The 18,670-nt window shown below is 50.6% G+C and overlaps 1 protein-coding gene across 2 annotated transcripts; it reads right to left on the bottom strand.

Moving 5' to 3' along the window:
• Positions 1 to 764: 764 nt before the first annotated feature.
• Positions 765 to 6,317, bottom strand: LOC101786843 (ubiquitin receptor RAD23d). 2 transcript variants are annotated; one of them, XM_004965126.4, is made up of 12 exons: positions 6,114 to 6,317; positions 5,501 to 5,659; positions 4,638 to 4,697; positions 3,963 to 4,045; positions 3,813 to 3,884; positions 3,204 to 3,381; positions 2,729 to 2,893; positions 2,255 to 2,338; positions 2,125 to 2,172; positions 1,906 to 2,018; positions 1,751 to 1,829; positions 765 to 1,135 (listed from the first exon to the last, which is right to left on the bottom strand). In XM_004965126.4, exons 1-12 carry the CDS (start codon positions 6,177 to 6,179, stop codon positions 1,010 to 1,012), a joined length of 1,233 nt encoding a protein of 410 aa, XP_004965183.1. In that variant the 5' UTR covers positions 6,180 to 6,317; the 3' UTR covers positions 765 to 1,009. The 2 variants fall into 2 exon arrangements, with proteins under 2 accessions (XP_004965183.1, XP_014660620.1); XM_014805134.2 differs by having other exon boundaries at positions 3,204 to 3,378.
• Between the last annotated feature and the right edge of the window lie 12,353 nt (positions 6,318 to 18,670).

Below are 18,670 nucleotides of genomic sequence, written 5' to 3'. Positions count from 1 at the left end.
GCGTGCTGCAATACGGATTTCAATAAATTCAGTAGAGAATGAGAAAGTAAAGAATAACAAGGTATTAGATTGGTTTAAATATTATAGCAAAGTCATATAGCCAGCAGCTGGCTAAATTATTAGCATTGCTCTTATGTTATAGACAGTGACTAGAACAAAGTGAAGTTATCGATAGGCTGTGCAAAGTTTCTCCCGAAGTCCCGTAATATTCGCCTATGGCAAACGTTGTACCTGCTGCCACAAACCATGGTATGGAACTGCAGGTCTAATGGCAACCCTGCAGGAAGTGAGCTTTTGGGTAGGAGGTATGGTCGTGCCGCTAACCACCCACGTTCTCCTATGTTGATCTATTTTTTTTTTCTAATGGCAAGCGTCACCTAGCACCACTGTTACTATCACAGGCCAACATCACAGACCAAATCGTTGTAAAAAAAACCACCGAATCTGAAATATGGCCAAGTAAACCATCGAAACAATAAACCAGCCGAATCCGCATTCTTGCACCTGATTACTAATACTCCATCCCAAATTACTGTTCATTTTAATTTTTCTAAATTCATAACTTTTGCTGTGGATCTAGATGTGCAGATACAATGCAAAAGTTATGTATTTAGAAAAATCAAAATGAATTAATTTAGAACGGAGGGAGTACGCAACAGCATTCTAGCTGAGCGCACTCCCTTTGCACAACAGGACGAGTACGCAACAGCATTCTAGCTGAGCGCACACCCTTTGCACAACAGGACGACTGCATGACATCGGGAGAACCAAACCAATCTCGTTTCCATCTCAAAGAACAAGATGCGCCACACAACACGGTGTAACACTAATATGAATTAATATGTACTTAAAAAGCATTCCCAACACATATGGAAATAAAAGATAGTCAGCAGCATTGCACAGACGACCAGGTATTTCTCAACTGTCAGAAGGCACAAGAACGACACTGAGCTGCTCTGCTTCTGCCTTAGTTCCCCAACTCCCACCCCTGATATCACCAATCTAGCATCTATTGCTGCTGCTCATCAAACTCATGGCCATGATCCAGGAGGTAGTTAGCAGCGAGCTCCTCATCCTTGTTACACGCAAAGAAGACCTCCAGCACAAGCTCACGATTGAACCCCATTCCCTCGAGCTGTCCAAGAATACATAAATGTAAGTAGGCAAGAAAATAGAACATGATTCTATTAATCAATGTTATGATTGGTGCACAATGTGATCACAATAAAGATTCTGAATGGAAATTCTGGTCATCGTAACAAGCAATACACCGAGTACTGTGTTCAGAGCCAGAAGCAGAGCATGTAGCAAAAAGTGTATGTAGTCCGAACAGATATGCAAGTACCACAGCAATTGCCCTTTCCCTATATCGATATAATTAGTTGGACATCAGTTTCTATACAACTATACATATTGGCGTGCACTATCCATATCCCCACTCACCTCCAAAAGTATGTCATAGAAACACAGCAAACTATGTCTAAGCATGCTAATTACTGGATTTCGCATACAAAATCTTAATAATTTAAAAATTGCTACAACTAGAACTTGGGATTGCCACATGAATTTGATTAGTGCATTCTGGATAGTGCCTACCACCAGTGTGCATAAGCGTGCGCTTATGTAATAGTGACATGGTTCATGATTTCCTCAGTTGCACTCTTACCTAGTCTGTTCAACTTATATTCGAACAAAAGAACTGAATATTTATAATTATGAAGGCACAATTACTTGAGCAAAACTATCTTACCCGCTGGATAGCCTCCCGTTCCTCCGGAGTAACTTGCACCGCTTGTGGCATTGCTGCTGCTAGTTGACCTAGTATGTTTCTGGTCCACCAGAGCATAATGTAAATATTGCTATGTAGTTATCATGGTAATTCAAAAATTATGTGGTATTACTTACCCTCCAGCGCCACCCTCAGGACTTTCATTCACCAAGCGGAGAAACTCAGCTTGATTTTCCTGGATCAACCGTAGGATTTGTGGGTTTTGTTTGCCTAGCTCTTGAAGCATTGGCTGTTAATCAAAAGAATTGTACAATCATTAACCACGTGCCGCATGAAAGATTATCAAACATAAAAGGAGAACAAAAAATTATTATGTAATAAACTTGAAAAAGCACCTGTAAGATTTGAGGATTAGCCTGGACCAATTGAAGCAGTGCCTGAAACTGAAAAGGAAATATAATAACAGTTAGCACATTGCAGGGCATCAATGACTTGTTTTTCTGTAAGAAGCTGTGGAGCTACTACCTGTGGAAGCTGTCGCAAGGCATCAAGGGCACCAGCTCCTGCACCGGCACCAGCAGCTGGATTCGCACCACCACTTGGAACACCCTTTTTCAGGAATTTAGCATTAGAACAGGCAAAAGAAATCACATTATAGAAAGAGAACATTGCTTTCAGGACAGACATGGAAAAGGGGGGCATGTAGCTTATGCATTTTGTAAGGATAAGTTGCATTTTGCACCGAGAGAAATGGACACAACATTGATCATACATGCATTTGCTGGCATGCGTAACAGCTAGATAATAGATGCAATATCATATGGCTAAATGAACATCAAGCTGACATTTCTCATGATGGCAATTGATTAGCATGAACATAGATTACATAGGTACAGTGAATAGCTTCTAAAGTCAATATTCACATAATCGTAAAAGCTTCAAATACTAGATCCCATGCCAAACTAATAAAAAATGTCAAGGTACATTGACAGCACATACCTGAGGAAAAAGGTTTAGAGGATTTGCATTAGGCCCTGCAGAGGCAGCGGATGGCTGCACTGGTGGTGCAACTGCAGGCTGAGCAGGTGGAGCTTGCGGATTTGTTTGTTGGCCAGATGCAGGTGCTCGAGCAACAGGCGGGGCCTCAACATTCTCAGGAATTCCCTACCAATGGCAAACAATATGTAGCTTCAGTGTCAATTTGAATGCAATCCTTTGCACCAGTAATAATAAAAGCTGAAGAACCTTAACATATTATGTACATTTTCCTTTCACTAATGACATAATGCCATCACATGCAGAGGTTTTTGTTTGGGAGGTTATAAAGAACAAAATGATCTTTCCTCAAGGCAACCAGAAAAGTATTGCAAAGACAAACATTCAATATCCTTTATAAAGATAAAAAATCAATTGAGCACATCATTGGCAGGGTATGAAAGTTATGCATTGAATAATTTGCTAACACGGAACTTACAGAATACAGGTAGTCTATTGCCCTCTCAGGGTTATTATACGCAGCACGAAGAGCACGGATAACAGTATCACGTTCCCAAGTACCACCACCCATGTCAAGAATCTGTTGGATAGTCTGTTCCAGATTGTTGCCAGAGACAAGGTTTGAAGCTGCCTGACTGTACACATCAGCATCACTGCTGTACAACATCCGCATGAAAGAGTAGGATTAGTTTAATATACTAGCAGAGAATTACAGGAATGAAGAAAACCTTTAAGGTTCATTTTTCTAATCTATGAACAAGAGAATAAAACTCAGTGACACAAGTATGAGCCATCCTGTATGAAGTAATATTGATGAACTGAGGCTGAATAAATAGCTTATATACATATATATAAACACATTTTATTTAGTTTCTACTTAGCGTCCAATTTAAATATACCATCCACAACACCAGGACTTAAAAGATTTTTACACAACTAAAATATGTAAAAGTAAACAAAAATGTCCATAGCATATGCGCTCATAGAATTGTAGTTTAGTTATAAAAGCCTGTTCTTACTAAAAAATTGAAAGAGATGCTTGGACAGCTTCTAAACAGTGACTATAAAGGTTCTAAGTGGGGCTTACGATGCAGCAACTGTAGCAGCTGGAGTAGTAGCAGCAGCAGCTGCAGGTGAAGGCTGTGCAGTTGGAGGAGCCCTGTGAAAGACAGTAACAATTAACATAAGAGAAGCCCTACCACAAAAGGTTGATGGGAGACAGGGAGAGATGGCTCACGTTTCTGCTTGAGCAACAGGTGCTTGTGGAGGTGTTGATCTTGCAACTGAAGCAACAGGGACTGCAGGCGCAGCAGGTTGGGCCTATTGCAGAATTAACACATCAGAACATCAGAAACATTTCTGTAAAAATGTTATAGAAAACAAATACAATAACATATTTCACATATAAGTTAAATAGTATGTATTTATGTCCTTTTGTATGTAAAAAAGGCTTCTATGGATAGCAAACATATGCAATAATTCTCAGACAGAAGTAGCCAAAGGATTCAAATTTTATAATTGCTCCCAATTTTCTTGGGACTTTGTGTAAACTCAGTGACTGAAATGACAAAAGTCACTGCTAATTCATCACCCCAAAGTGCCAATACAAACAAACAGGGCTGTGAAATGGAGCACTACTGATATGGCATCACATGATTTGCATGTGTTTGGTGAAAATGAGGGCAGAAAAACAAAGGGTGGAATTATGCAGGAAAAGGGACAAGCTGTAAATAAAAAATAAGCAAGTTACAGCAGTGACATTTGTTATTTATGTTCCCACGGAATGATAAAGACAATCAGATATGGACTGTTAACATACATCAGCCCAAGAATTTCTTGACTGAAACCTTGAAGAAGAACACTAACAGAATGAAATCTACAGTAACAGAAACAGAATCAAATAAATACTCACTGGTGTTGCAGGGGCTTTTGCAGCAGCAGCGGTAGAAGCTCCACTTGACGACGCCTTAGCCTAAAAGTTACATGTTACGCATGTGAGATTAGAATAGAACATTAGAGATTACAAGCTAATAGCAGCTTCATACAATAAATCAGAGCCAATTCTAATTATTATAGTTGTGAAATGGAAAATGTTTAACAATAGGATATGGAAATTGTCCAATAATATGAAAATCAATGATCCATCTGCACATAAAATCCACAACACTATGAAACGTTTGATCTTTCTGTTGTTGCTATTGCCTTGAAAGCATGATGAATTCATCGCTCAGGCAATTAGAGGTGCATTTTATTTGAAATGCAGTCCATAACTTGTCTATTTCACATATTAGTGATCACAAGTTATTGCAGATTTAATATGAAGAAACTGGAAAAGGCTAGAGGTGAAATTCAAATCTGCCTATGTTGAATCTGACTTTTCATTTCTGTGGAATACAAATAATATGGATCTACAGAATCATGCAAAGCATTCACACATGGCACAATTTACATGGAAACATAAAAAAATCCGTTACAATGGCAATGAATGATGGCACCATCTATAGCAACAAATAGCAGTAAATAAGACACCTGGTTACCTAATACTATAACTTAGAGCACCGTCAGTGAACAAATATATTTACTACTTTACCAGCACCATGTACAAATAACAGGGGAAGTCAAATAGGACAGGAAAGCAAGCCTAACAGAACCAACCCATAATATTCAATTCGAATGAGGCATAATTTACAAGCAAACCAGTATCAGTTTCCAGTGAATTACTAAATTATTGACTGCACAATCCATTGCAACAAAACAAACCATAGCGTCAAATACCTTGGACAGCATTATAACGAGGAAGCTGTTCTCAGCCACTTTGTTGCTTTCCAAAGTGGTGTCATCCTTGAGAATTTTCCCTTGGTATATGAGCATCTGCTGGTCCGCGGGGTAGACCTCACCCTGGGTGGTCTCGATGATCTTCTTCACCTCAGCAACCTGCAGAAGTAGCTCAGAGCAGTGAGTAGGCTGCAGGACTAGAGACGAAGCCAAGCAACACAAATCAAGCACCGGGGCATGGTGAATCACCCATCCCGCGCAGCAGCCGCGCAGCATTACTATCTACTGCAGAAGTTACAAAGGACACACACCCCACGACGGACCACGACCGAACCCCCACCCACAACAAACCCTAAACTGCATCCCATGTGAAGCGTACACTCGAAATCCAGAGCGCGAGAAGGCAACCGACCCCAATCGCCCGCTGGGCTGGACGGCCCCAAACAAAAACCCTAGATTCAGATCAACGCCCCCCGCGGCCCGACCAGCCGAGGGTGCAATCCCCGCACCGGACCACCGCGAAATCGCATCGGACCGCCCCCGAATCGGGCGAAACGGGCGAGAATTGCACGGAATCGCTCGGATTTGAGTGAGTAGGGAAGGGGGTCCGTACCGACTCCTCGGGGCTCGCCTCGATCTCGAAGCTGGTGCCCTTCAGGGTCTTGACGTTGAGCTTCATCGCGCCCTCCGCCGCCTCACACCCTCGCTATTCTCTCTCTCCTCGCACTGGCCGACTCTGCTTTCGAGGGGGGATGGGTTTCGCTGCCTCGCGTTGGGGTTCGACCTCGCGAAGACGACGAGAGCGCACGGGGGTGGAAGGAAGCGAAGTTATAGGCGAGAAAAAAAATCCGCAGGGTAGAGGAGGAGAGAGAGATATCCGCGCAAGGCTCTGGGAGACCGACACCTAGACACTCTCGCTGTCCCGTGGGGCCACGACAGGTGGACCCCGGGAGCCAGTGGGACGGCGCGTGTGGTGGACCGGGAGACGGGCGAGGCGGTGGGCGGATCCGCCTGCGCCGTCGCGGCGTGTGCGCCGGGACCCAGATGGACACGTGGCGGGCAGCGACTGGAGACCCGCGGCCCGCGTGGGTGTGGCTGTGTGAGCTGTGCGCTGGCAGAGGTAGCGGGGACACAGAGTGGGTAGGCGTACGGGATCCCGGGGGATACTTCGCAGCGGGGGAAGGGGAAGGGAGTAGGGAACGGAACGGATGGGTGGGTGCGGGTGGGAAAAAGATTGCCGGCGCTGGTTGGCTTTGGCTTTGGTTTGGAGAACAAGAATGAAGCAAGGAAAGGGCGATGGATCCGTGACCGATCCCTTTGTAGAAAGCGCGAGGAGGTAAAATCTGGGCCGCACGGCTTTTTCACTGACGACGGCGTCACAGTGCGCGCCGATGATGACGGTGGTATTTTTTGTGTTTCCTTTTCGCCACCGTGCGTGTGTGTCTGACGGGCGGAGGTAGATTCTGGGCACGACTGCACGAGTAGGTGCGGTACGCGGTCACGCACGCGAGAGAGCCAGAGATGGAGACGGGCAGCTGCGCCGCGAGCCGCTGCACGCGGGTCCCACGCGCGGGTCGGTGCCTATTGGCTATTGTGTTTCGGTGTGGACGTGCACACTGTACGGTGAAGGCTGAAAGGGGCGATACGGAAAACGAAGCTGCCTTTTGGGGCTTTTCGGATAGGCAGGGGCCGCGTCTGCTCGAAAGCACGGCCTAACCCTGGAATCCGCCGGACGCCGGTAGCCGGCGAGCCGCGGCAGGCTGAGCGCCGGAACGGACGAGGAGAAGATTGTGGGCCTGTTCGCTTCAGCTTATAAGCCGGCTGAAAAGCCGAAACGGCTGATTTATTGTGAGAGAAAAACACTGTTTGGTGGCTGATAAGCCGGCTGAATAAGCTGAAGCGAACAGGCCCTGTGTCATTGTGTGGCGAGTGAAACAAGCGGAACGTTGGAAGGCCGCCGATGGTTCACGATAGATGCGATCGGCCACCCTACAAGCAATCGAAGAGGTGTAGTAGATGTTGACACTGTGATGGAGTTCGCCAATCGAAAGGTACCACGGGGCTCTAGTCACCTGTAGCCGCTGGTTAAGGGCCTGTTTGTTTCCACCCTCCTAAAATATTAGCTCCTAAAAAGTGACTAAAAAGTGGTTAAAGAGCCAAACACTATGACTAAAAGTGACTAAAAGTAGGCTTCAATTTCTTTAGGAGCTCCACCCCTCCAAAAACCTCATAAAGCCCATCCTGGACCCCCATTGCCCTCATTTATTGTCCCCCCCTCTCTCTCTTCCTCCCTCCCGCCTAGGCCCCCGCATTCCACCCGCCACTGGCGTCCTCCCCGCTCAGCCCCCGTCGGTAGCGTCCTTCCCGCCGCCCGCCGCCGCCGCACGGCACCCCTACCCCCGCCGCTCCCGCTCCCTTGCGCCGCCGCACGGGCCGGCTAGGCACTCCCCCGCCGGATCCGGGCAAGGGAGGAACGAGAGGGGGGCGGCGGTGCCGGGGAAGAAGAGGAGGGGAGGGGTGCGGCGGCTAGGATTGAAGGGAGGGGGCGGCGCCGGCGGGCGGACCAAGCGCCGGCGGAGAGGCGGTGCGGCGCCGGCGACGGGTGAGCCAAGCGCCGGCGGAGGGGCGGTGCGGGGCCGGCGGAGCGGCGGTGCAGGGCCGGCAACAGACGAGCCTAGCGCCGGTAGAGGGGCGGTGCGGGGCCGGCGGTGGGCGGTGCGGCGCCGGCGACGGGCGAGCCAAGCGCCGGCGGAGGGGCGGTGCGGGGCCGGCGGAGGGGCATGCAGGGGCATGGGGGAAGGGCATCTTGGGTATTTTACACTTCATTAATTGTCTTTAATCACTTTTAGGAGGTGGAACCAAACATACTTTTAGGAGGTGCCTAAAAACTTTTAGGAGCTAAAACTTTAGGAGGGTGGAAACAAACAGGCCCTAAGTGAATATGTCGTGCGTTTTTTAATTAAGTCACTGGGTCGCCACATGGAAGCTGAGCATGAGGGAAGCTAGCATTGGTTAGCCTCTCGTGCCGCCTTTCGTTTGGGACGTTGCCTGATGGGTCCTCGAGTCGGTCCTAGGTGCACGTGCCAAATTAAGGCGGTTTACCCCCTCTGGTGGGCCTATAGATCCATGTGCTCTTCCCTGATTGGCTGAAGTTGTGTTTCTTTGCCACTTTGGTGTATTTCCTCCTCCTTTTTAAGGATAAGTGACCTACATATAATTATTCACCAACACGTGTGGAAAATGGTTAGACCACTAGGTTGATGCTCATCTTTTCGACGTTTATGCAGAAGTTGACGGCCTAGAATTGGTATTTAAGAGCCGTCAACAACACCCCCACACTTAGCCTTTACTCGTCCTCGAGTGAAGGGCAAAGTCTAAGGTGGAACGTATCTACTTATGGTAAGGAGCAAACATATAAGATATTCCAAGCTATACCTGTACTTGTGAACTTTTTGAAGTGTTTGTCATGTTACCTTGGGTGGTTGATGGCTAGAACGGTTTTGACTCAAATCCCCTCCACTCTTTTTGTCTTGGTAACTTGGGTTTTTGACAATGTTTTTTTCAAAAGAAACCTTAGCTAGCTCCTCAAATAATTCTCTTAGATCGCTCAATGTGTATGTTCCTCACCAAGGCATTCACTTGCCTTTCTTCACCCTACTTCTAATAAGGCTTATGTGGGGCTCAAGGTAGGGATAAAGATGAGGCATATGAAGCCAAAGACCGGATCCAAATAGAATACAAGTTATACAATCTGATGAAGATGTGCAAGTGTGTGGATGGAATATGGTGGATAGGTGTATGGCTCCTTTTGTATGATTCCATCTCTCTTTTTCTCTTTCTTTTGGACATGGACTATCTTTTTCTCTTTTTCTTTATCTCTCTTTTTTTCGTTTCTTCTTTTTTTCCATCATGTTTCGAGCATGCCCTTTTTTTTTCTTTTTGCATAGCCCATATCTCTCTACAAGGATACTTTTGGAGAGAGAGAGGTCACAACACATGTGGAGCTTTATTTTGTGGATGGATGGATGGGATGTTACTAGCTTCCAGTGTAGAACTCTAGTATGTGGAAGTGGAGTGCACATGATCTTGATCGTGAAAGTATGAAGCATATTCAACAAGGGTCACAATAATTTGGCAAAGCTCAACATGATAGCAAGTAGCACATGTGTATGGGATTTTCAATATGTTCATTTGGCTTTGGTAGGACATAGGCATATCATTGAGGAGCTAGCTAGGCATTGTTTTTCAAGATAAATTTCCTAAGTACTTTAGACAGAATAGAGTAACATTCATTTCATCATGCCATATCTCAAACATCAACAACCTAGGTAGCATGCTTTTCTAAAGATATAGGTTCACATGCAAACAGATGCAAGCAAGGAATATAGAATATGTATGCCAACCATAAGGAACATGTTTTTAGACAAGGTTCATTTTAATTCTGATTTTAATTTTTAATGATAATAAATGAGATTCATTTAAACTCATGAACAAGGGAGCAGAGAGGTGGAGTGCACATACCATCACTTTTGAAGAAGATGGGGATCGAGGTGGACAAGTGGTAATTCAGCCAAACCATGGGGGCGACCGACTCACTCTGGTGCCCTCGTCTTGTCCTTTGTCATGTTGGCGCAGTTGATGTTGTGCGACACCTTTGTGGGAGATCTCGAGTGTGTGTGTATTGATGAGCTTGAGAGATCTCCCCCCCCACTTGTGCTCGTACTTGGTGCTTTATTCAAATAAAAAGATGGAAACAAAAGAGGGACTCTGCTGGTTTGAGAACCAGGGAGCCTTTTCTTTATTTGAACTCAATCTATTTTTGATATTTTTTTAATTTTATTTTCACCATGAGACCTAACTTAAACCAGGCTAAATTCAAATTGCATCAACATGAGCAAAAGAGGATATATTTACGGTGGATCCTTGAAGGATGATATGTACCTCCTTTGTATGTTGTGGAACATGAATCCGATGCCTTGGTCTACCTTTCCATTTAAATCAAGCTCAACGACTTACTCGTTCAGATTTGAAGATTTCCTGCATGGATTAGTCCACATATACAACCAAGATCTATTAAAGCATTAACTCTAAGGTTCATCAATCAAACTCAACACCATGTCTAGTTTAATTGAAGAAGGCATTTTAACCTAAACACCATGCTTAATTTAAAAGGCCTATGAATGCACGCCAAGGAACATACATTCAAACCATAGCATTCTGAGCATAGAAAAAGGAAACATGAAAGCATGACCAAGCTATATTCAAAGAGGGATCAACATGAGTATAAGATTGGCGAACTTCGGGCTGCCTCCCGGAAGGGCTTTGTTTAAAGTCAAACGCAGGACATACCTGTAGGTACTTACCATGGCGTTTGGGTGATGAAGAACTCGGAATTGCCGTCGTGGTAACTCCTCTTTTTTTTATTGTTTTTTTAGTGGGGCAAGATGCAAGAACCAACACCATCTCCAAACCAAGATAAGATTTGGCATAAAAGGAACTTACTTGAGATACTCAAATACCTCCCCCACACTTAGAGTTTGCCTTACTAGGCAATGCAACTCAAGTGTGTGGAGTTCAAGCTTCTTTTCGTAATCATTCCCTCACCAAGACTTACCAAGGTGTTGTAATTAGTGTAGCTTCCATGTTCTTAGGTGTCACCTGTCCATCGTTCTTTTTAATCTCCACGTGAAATTGTTATCGACCAAAGATACCCAAAGGAGAGTTTATCCTAAAAACATGCTCTTGCTTTATTGAAGGGAAAAATAAATGATAAGCTGGACTATCTCTTGGCAGTGCTTTGTTTATGGTCACAAGCTCGACCATAGGAACATCCTCTTGCAGCTATCATTGGTGATGTGTTCCCCTCTCATCACCACTTGTTGATGTGTCATTGAAGCTTTAGCTGCAAGGTTAGCATCACAGTTGTCGTTGTCAAGAATTACGAGTCAAGACTACGGCAAGTGAATTTTTTTTCTATGCGCGTAAGGCTCGGATGGTTGCACGAGAGGACACGGGGTTTATACTGGTTCAGGCAGGAATAGCCCTACATCCAGTGCGGGGAGCTGCTCGTGTTACTCGTGCAGAGTCTGTAGTAGGGGTTACAAACAGGCGAGAGAGGGAAGCTGGTCCCAAGTATCTGTGGGTGTGCACTGATACTCGTGAGGAGAGAGTGTGAGTTGGGGGGTGTTCGGTTGGCTTGAGAGCTCTCTTCTGCTCGGTTCCCCCGGTCCTTTGTTTATAGCGTAAGGAAGAGACGGGAGGTACAGTCGAGCCAGGCGTAGGGAGAAGTAAAAGAGATAAGCGAGTAAAGTAAAGTAAAGCACAGGGAGAAGGACTGAGTCCCCGGGGTCGCCGCCTTCCCTCCTGGTCTTTGTCTCCTGTCAGCATGACCGCCGGGGGGGGGGATGGTTGTCGTTGGCCCCTGTAGACGACCCAGCGGTCGGCCGCTATAACCGTGCGCGCTGGACGTGTGTGGCGAATGATCGCTGTAGCCATGCAAGATGATGATGATGATGATGTTCGACCGCCGCAATGGCGCAAGTCATGGAGGATGGCCGACCTCTGTAGCCCTGCATGCTGACCAGGAGGCGCGGCCAACACGTCTCTACCGCCAAGCCGAGCGGGAGACCGGGCGGCGCTCCCTCCTGTGCTAGGAGGCATCGGCAATGAGTGCCCTATGACAGACACCACAGGGGAGAGTTAGGACGGTGCCGCTGTAGCCCCGTGCGATCGTGGCTATAGTGTACCACCCGAAGACTGTGGCGGGTCACGTCGAGGAGCGCGGGCGCCTTTCGACGCGTCAGAGCCGCATTCCGAGTAGGCGCCCCACAGGTCGCATTTATGGTGAGATCGGTGGGGGCCACGAGATCCGCGCTCTCGTCTGCAGGTCTGCACCCGCCCTCGGGCGAGGCGAATCCCTGTCTTGTGGGCCCGGATGCACCCGACCCCTAGCGCCTAGGGTCGGGCGAGGCGGAACCTGGCGGGGAGGGGTCGAGCGGGGCCGACCTTTTGCGCCTGGGGTCGGGTGAGGTAGAGCCTTGCGGCGAGGGGTCGGGCGCATCCGACCCCTTGCGCCCGGGGTCGGGCGAGGTGGAGCCTTGCGGCGAGGGGTCAGGCGCGTCGGACCCTAGGACCGCGGTCGGGCGAGGCGGAGTGGAATATTTCCTGTACGTGCCAAGTCGGCGGAGGTTACTGTCACCGCAGGTGGGTTCGGGCCCTTATGACCGATGTTTAAGGAGGCTAAGGAGGTCGTTAATATTTCCCCCCAACAGTAGCCCCCGAGCCTTTGGTGGAGCAAAGTTCCTCCTCTAGAGGATTCATTCGTCATTCGTCGAGGATCCTTGTTTGTCCTGCAGCCTGCATTTGATCAGGGAGAAAAATTTTCACTCGTTCGGCTTGGCCGGGGAGTTTGGGTAGGCAGGGCGTTCCGAGGATGGCTCAGCGTGGGAAGATTCCCTATTGTTCCGATGACCACTCCTGCTCCAAGACCCCAAATTGTGACCACACGCGTGGTCGTTGGTTGCGACGCCAGCCCCCGAGCCCCCGCGCATTGCAGGAGACCGATCGAGAGGCTAGATCGACTTTTGATTGTTACCCCTCAAGCGTCTGTTCGCTGGGACGGAGGGGGTGAGTCGTGCCATGTTATCCTCGTTGGACGAATCGTGGTGCTCGTTGAGCTACTAACGGGTCAGTTCGAGTGGAGTCCTGATCCCCGTTCGGGGGGTTCGGCTCGGGCCAAGCTGGTGGCGTACTCCAGATTCCGAATGGCCAGTTGTTTGCGCTAGAAATCGGCTGATCGAATCCCCAGCGTCGGACACACGACCCGGGAGAATCTGCTTAACTCCTATTCGGATGGTCGCCCTGGTGCGGTTCGCGTGGCGTGCCAGCCAATCTGACCTGTTGATTGGAAAGGAAAGAAACGTGTAAGATCCCAGAGGTTGCGATCGGCTAAGGTTCCGATCTCGAGATAGCTTATCAGCGAATCGGCCGATTTGCTGTAATAAAGAAATCGGCTATAATGCGGCCGATTACCGGGCAGCGTTAATAAAGAAAACTGCTAGAGTAATCAAAAAACCGCTACAGTAACAACACTAAGAATAGATCTAAATCGGCTATGCAGAAAACAATAGATTGAATAACGAAGTACAAGAAAGCCGAAAGTTCCAATTCCTAGCTGGATAACTGGTGATAAAACTAGAACAACAGGCAAAACTTAGGATTCTAGTAAATATCGATAACTGGTGAATAAATCTAAACGAACGACAGCGATGCGCCCGAAGTTAAAGCTTAGATTTTACTCGATAAACGGAACTCACAGAATCGGCCGGAGGTCAAGTTGATGCAGCCCCGCCAACCCGTACGAACTCGTGAGAAAGAAGAAAAGTATTGGTGAAGTCGCCTGCTCGAAAGTAAGTGCAAGGAAATAGTAGTTTGTTGTATTGCTTTGGTGGTGATTACAGATCTATGAAGGTGGCTATTTATAGTCTGTTACAAACGATTTCTTAACCGACTAGAACTCTATCTCTAATTTTAAATGAAAACGAATATTTACAAGTACGATTCGTACTGGAGTTGATCATCATGCTCTCGTGGGCTGACTCCCTCTTTATCTTCATAGTCCACTTTAAGCCCATACCGGCCCAATTGCTCTGGCCTCCTAATCGGCCAATTTCTACCAACTCCATCAGCAAAGGATAGCCGAGTACGACCCTCGGGGTCGGGCGAGGCAGAGTTCCACCTTTGGAGGGTCGGGCGCATCCGACCCCAGGACTCGGGGGTCGGGCGAGGCGGAGTTCCACCCTCAAAGGGCAATCGGCCGATCCTCAACTGTAGCACCAATCAGCCAATTTCCAATCGTGACCTCTGTGTCTTGCCACATCTCCTGATTTCTTTCTTTTCTGACGCCGATTTCATACGTGTCAAAATCTGGCGTCAACACCAGTTCATATAGTTCCTTAGTTCGTTTGATTGGATCCGGAGGCTTGTTGCCTTTCTCTGGGGAAAAACCATGAACTTAAGCGCCAGTCCGGACTCGAACGTGAGGTCGGGACGCCCTTGGCTTTTGCTCGCCTGGGTGATGGCCGCTAGCGGACCCGTCCCTTCTCACCCCTTGCTCGGGGGCATCCTGGGGCGACTGTCAAACCCACTGTGTGCTAGCCTTCAAACCCCTGGACCATAATGGGCCGTAGGAGCGTTTTCAGCTCCGTATCCCCTTTTTACCTGTTGGTGGGCCCCTGGTCGTACGTGGAGGAAGTCACACGCGTGCGCTCTCTGGGAGGCGAAGTGGCGGAGAGTACCGGGCCCGCGAAATGAAGGAGGGGGAGACATTCCCTGCAGCAGATCGTGCGTGCGGTTTCCAAAAAAGGCGGGGGTGACGGGTGTACCTGGCGTCGCAATAACTGCGATTGGATTGCCCCTTTCGCTTCTCGTGCCCCCCCTATAAGATGAGGGAGTCCGCCTTGCCGGTTCTGCCCTGCACTCGTCCTCAAGCCTTTCTTGCCTTCTCGCGCACCTTTAACCTCCCTTCGCTCCAGCGCAGCAGCTTTCTCCGCCCCCGCCGTTGAGCCTTCCAATCCCTTAGCGATGGAGTCCTGGATGCGCTCAAGCTTCAGCACCGCGCGCGCCAACGGCCTCATGAAGAAGGGCCTCCTTTGCGAGAGGACCACCAACAACGAGTGGAAGTACCCCGGGAGGGAAGATGCGCCGCAGCTGGACGACGACTACGTCGTCTCGTTCGTGCACTTCCACGAGAGGGGGTTCGCGGCTCTGCCAAGCCTCTTCTTCCGCGGGTTGCTGCACTACTACGGGCTCGAGCTGCAGCACCTCAACCCCAATGGGATCTAGCACATTGTGGCGTTCATCGCGCTGTGCAAGGAGTACCTGGGAATCGAGCCCAACTTCTCGCTCTGGAAGTACTTCTTCACGGTCAGCCTGTATTAGAAGATCGAGAAGAAGGGAATCTAGGTGTGGGCAATTCTGGTGCCGATGGGGTGCGCCGGCATCCACCTCCGCCAGAACCGCGCCAAGGAGTACATGGCGATGAAGACCGCGGCGTCCCACATGGGGTGGCACCAGCAGTGGTTATATGTGAAGAACTACTCCAAGTCCCCCTTGCCGGAGTTCACCGGCCGTGTCATTGCGGCGATGCCGAACCACTAGTCGTACGGTCCGGTCGAGAAGGAGAAAAAGCACATCGCCGGTCTTCTTCAGGCCATCGACGGCCTGAAGGAGGAGGGCCTGACCGGGGCCGAAGTTATCGGGGCATACCACCCTCGAAGGGTGGCGCCGCTGATGCTCCGGGCCCGTGCGCTCGGCAATATGGTTCCCGGCGCGGCGACCGAGGGCATCGTCCTTGCGACGGGTGTGCATGCCGTCGCCGAGATCGAGCAGCGCGTCCGGGAGGCACTGGATGACAGGGATGTCGTCTACCTGGTGCCCGGTCACCCTCCGATGCGCCCGGACAAGGACTTCGTCCCGCTGGTGAGAATTTTGTACTCTCGTTCTTCTTTCCTGCATTTCTTGTTCTTTCGTTTTGACGCAGAGTCTTTGTATCTACAGGGCAATCTGACCCAGGTCGTAGCCTCGTGCCCGTCGGTGCCAGAGGACGCAGAGTGGCGGCGGCAGAACTGCCTCCTCGCCGAAAAGCAGAAGAGGAGGAAGGACAAAGAGATGGCGAGGAAGAGGAAGAGGGTCGCGAAGGAGTTCCAAAGGCGCGGTCGTGTCGGATGACGACGGCGACAACGATGATGAGGACGATGAGGACGAGACCGTGGAGGAGGAGGAGGAGGAGGAGTATGTCCCGACCCCCGCGCCGAGTGCGCTTGTCATCCGGGACCAGCCCCCTCAACCGGCCGCGGGGGGCAGGTCGAGCGGACGGCCCGCCCAGGGCCCGGCTCCGCGGGGCTCGGTGGCCGCGCCCTAGGGGTCGGCGCGGGGCGCGCCTAGGGGATCGACGGAGCCGACCCCCGACCCTCTACCTGCGTCATGCGAGCAGAGGAGTAGCGGCAAGCAGCCGCTGTTGGATGTCCCGGGGTCAGTGTCGAGCTCGGAGGCAAAGCGCGCTCGTCGCCCTCGTGCCGTGGCGAGGTAAGTGGAAAGTTCTCGCGCACCTTATTCCTTTCCTAGCATCGAGCTGCTTTTGATGAAGTTGTCGTCGTCTCGCAGTGCTGCTACTCGAGACTTCGTCCCACCGCTGGCGCCGAAGAAGGCGCTCCGGGTATCGACCACCTTTGCGGGACCAACCGTGACCCCGCTGGGAGCGAGCGGTGGTGTCATTGGAGAGGCCGCGGTGCCCCCCGCGGAGGCAGCTTGCGGCTACTAGAGAAAGGGTGCCGCAGTCGGGCACGGAGCCGGGGCCGACCCCTGGTCCGCCCTTTGCCCCCGCAGCTGACCCTGCGGGACAAGGTACCGCCCCTGGGGTTCCTCCGTCCGGCGAGGTTATAAACCTTGACGACGAGGCGGAAGAGGAGCCGGTGGGGGAGGCGTCAACGTCCAGGGCGTCGGTCACGGAGGTGGCAGTAGCGGCGGTGGGAACGGCTGTGGTGACGGAGACGGTGGCGCCTGCTCCAGCGGCGACGACGAAGACGGTGGCGCCCACCCCGGCGGTGATGACGGAGTCGGCAGCGGTGGCGGAGACAGTGGCGCCCGTCCTGGCGGTGACAACGGAGTCGGCAGTGGCGGCAGAGGTGGTGGCGCCCACCCCGGTGGCGACGGCGGAGTCGGTGGTGGCAGCGCTGGCTAGAGAGTCCTCCTGTGCCCTCGTCCCGCTTGGTCACGACCCCAACGCGTGGGGAGGGCCGACCGTGCGCTAGATGTCCCGTGAGGACCCGCAGAGGCCCCGCTTCATGCTGGACGATGTCGAGGAGCAGGAAAGATGGCAGGAGGTGTAGGGCGGACTCGAAGATGTCCGCGCTGCCCTGTCTTCCGCGATGGGGAAGCTAGACGACGTTGTTGTTCCTGGCGGTCAGGTACGGTGTTCTCTTTGGTGGTTACTTTTCTTTCATTTCTCCGTCCCTTTTTTCTCCCGACGGTTCTTGAGCGTAAATTGTTCTGCAGGCCCTCCAGGAATGCAGCCGGGGGAAGTCCGAGTTCCTCTGGCGTGAGCGGGGGGTCTGGGAACGCTTCACCAGGGAGGTGCAATGGATCAGGGAGCTGACCGGGCAGCTCACCGCCGCCCAGCAGAACGCCGCCGACCTACGAGCGCGGGAACAGGAGGCGCGGGAAAACGCGCGACGGGCGGAGGGTAAGTTCCGGGCCATCATCGAGAAGGCCCACCTTGATGCCGAGGAGTTCCAGGCCATTGTCGAGAAGGCCCGACATGATGTCGAGGAGCTTGCGCGGTTGAGGAGGGAGCATGAGGCCCTTCAAAAAACCGTTGAGCACATCCGACATAAGCGACACACGGCTCGGTAGGAGCGCGACCTCGAGGTGGGTCGGAACTTTGAGGCTGAGAGGATGGTGGCCGACCTTGGGGCGGAGGTCAGTCGCCTCCATTCGCAGATGCAGGGGCTTCAGTCCACTGTGTCCTAAGGGCTCGACCGGGAGCATCTGCTGAAGGCTCAATCTGAGGGTAAGGCCTTCGTTGTTCCTTTGTTTTGCAGCATTGCTATGGTTTCTGACTTGGCCGGCTTTTTGGATAGGCCTTGAGGCCGACCTCGTTCGGCTGAGGGACGCCGCCGATGCGGAGCACGTCGAGCTCGCCAACCTGCGGGATACTGTTCGCATTGTCTACGAGGACCTCAGTGTGGTCCAAGAGGAGGGGACGAGCATGCTGGCGGCCCGTGTCCTTGGGATGTATCGACGGGCCCATGAGATCGCTCGGGAGGCGCTCCACGTCGGTGTGAGGTGAGCCTTTGGCGTCTTCGGCTCTCCCTACTCCGGCATCAACTTCGCCATGTTGAGCGGGGGGTACGCCTCCGGCTACTCCGAGGCCGAGCTGGACGAGATCGACGCGTCGGTGCTCAATCCAGCGGAGGCATTGGGGAAGCTTCTGGAGGATGAGGCCATCCCGCTGGAGGACTCGGGGACGAGTTAGCTGTATCGGGCCCAGATGCCCAAAAAATATGTAAATATGTTAAGTGATTTCAAACTTGCTTATGCGGTGGCCACGGAGGCCTTTGTGTAATTTTTTGAAAAAAGTTTTTGATCCTCTTTCTACTTTTTGTGTTTGGA

The sequence above is a fragment of the Setaria italica genome, chromosome IV (assembly GCF_000263155.2).
Source record: "Setaria italica strain Yugu1 chromosome IV, Setaria_italica_v2.0, whole genome shotgun sequence".
NCBI lineage: Eukaryota > Viridiplantae > Streptophyta > Magnoliopsida > Poales > Poaceae > Setaria > Setaria italica.
This window is presented reverse-complemented; position numbering and strand designations above follow the sequence as displayed.

What these genes read in the sequence shown, in the direction of transcription:
- LOC101786843 (XM_004965126.4), bottom strand. Translation starts at nt 6,179, where the DNA reads ATGAAGCTCAACGTCAAGACCCTGAAGGGCACCAGCTTCGAGATCGAG. An exon ending in CCTGTTGCTCAAGCAGAAAC is followed by an intron (nt 3,885 to 3,962) that starts GTGAGCCATCTC and finishes TGTCTTTCACAG; the next exon opens with GGCTCCTCCAACTGCACAGC. An exon ending in CCTGAGGGTGGCGCTGGAGG is followed by an intron (nt 1,830 to 1,905) that starts GTAAGTAATACC and finishes CTGGTGGACCAG; the next exon opens with AAACATACTAGGTCAACTAG.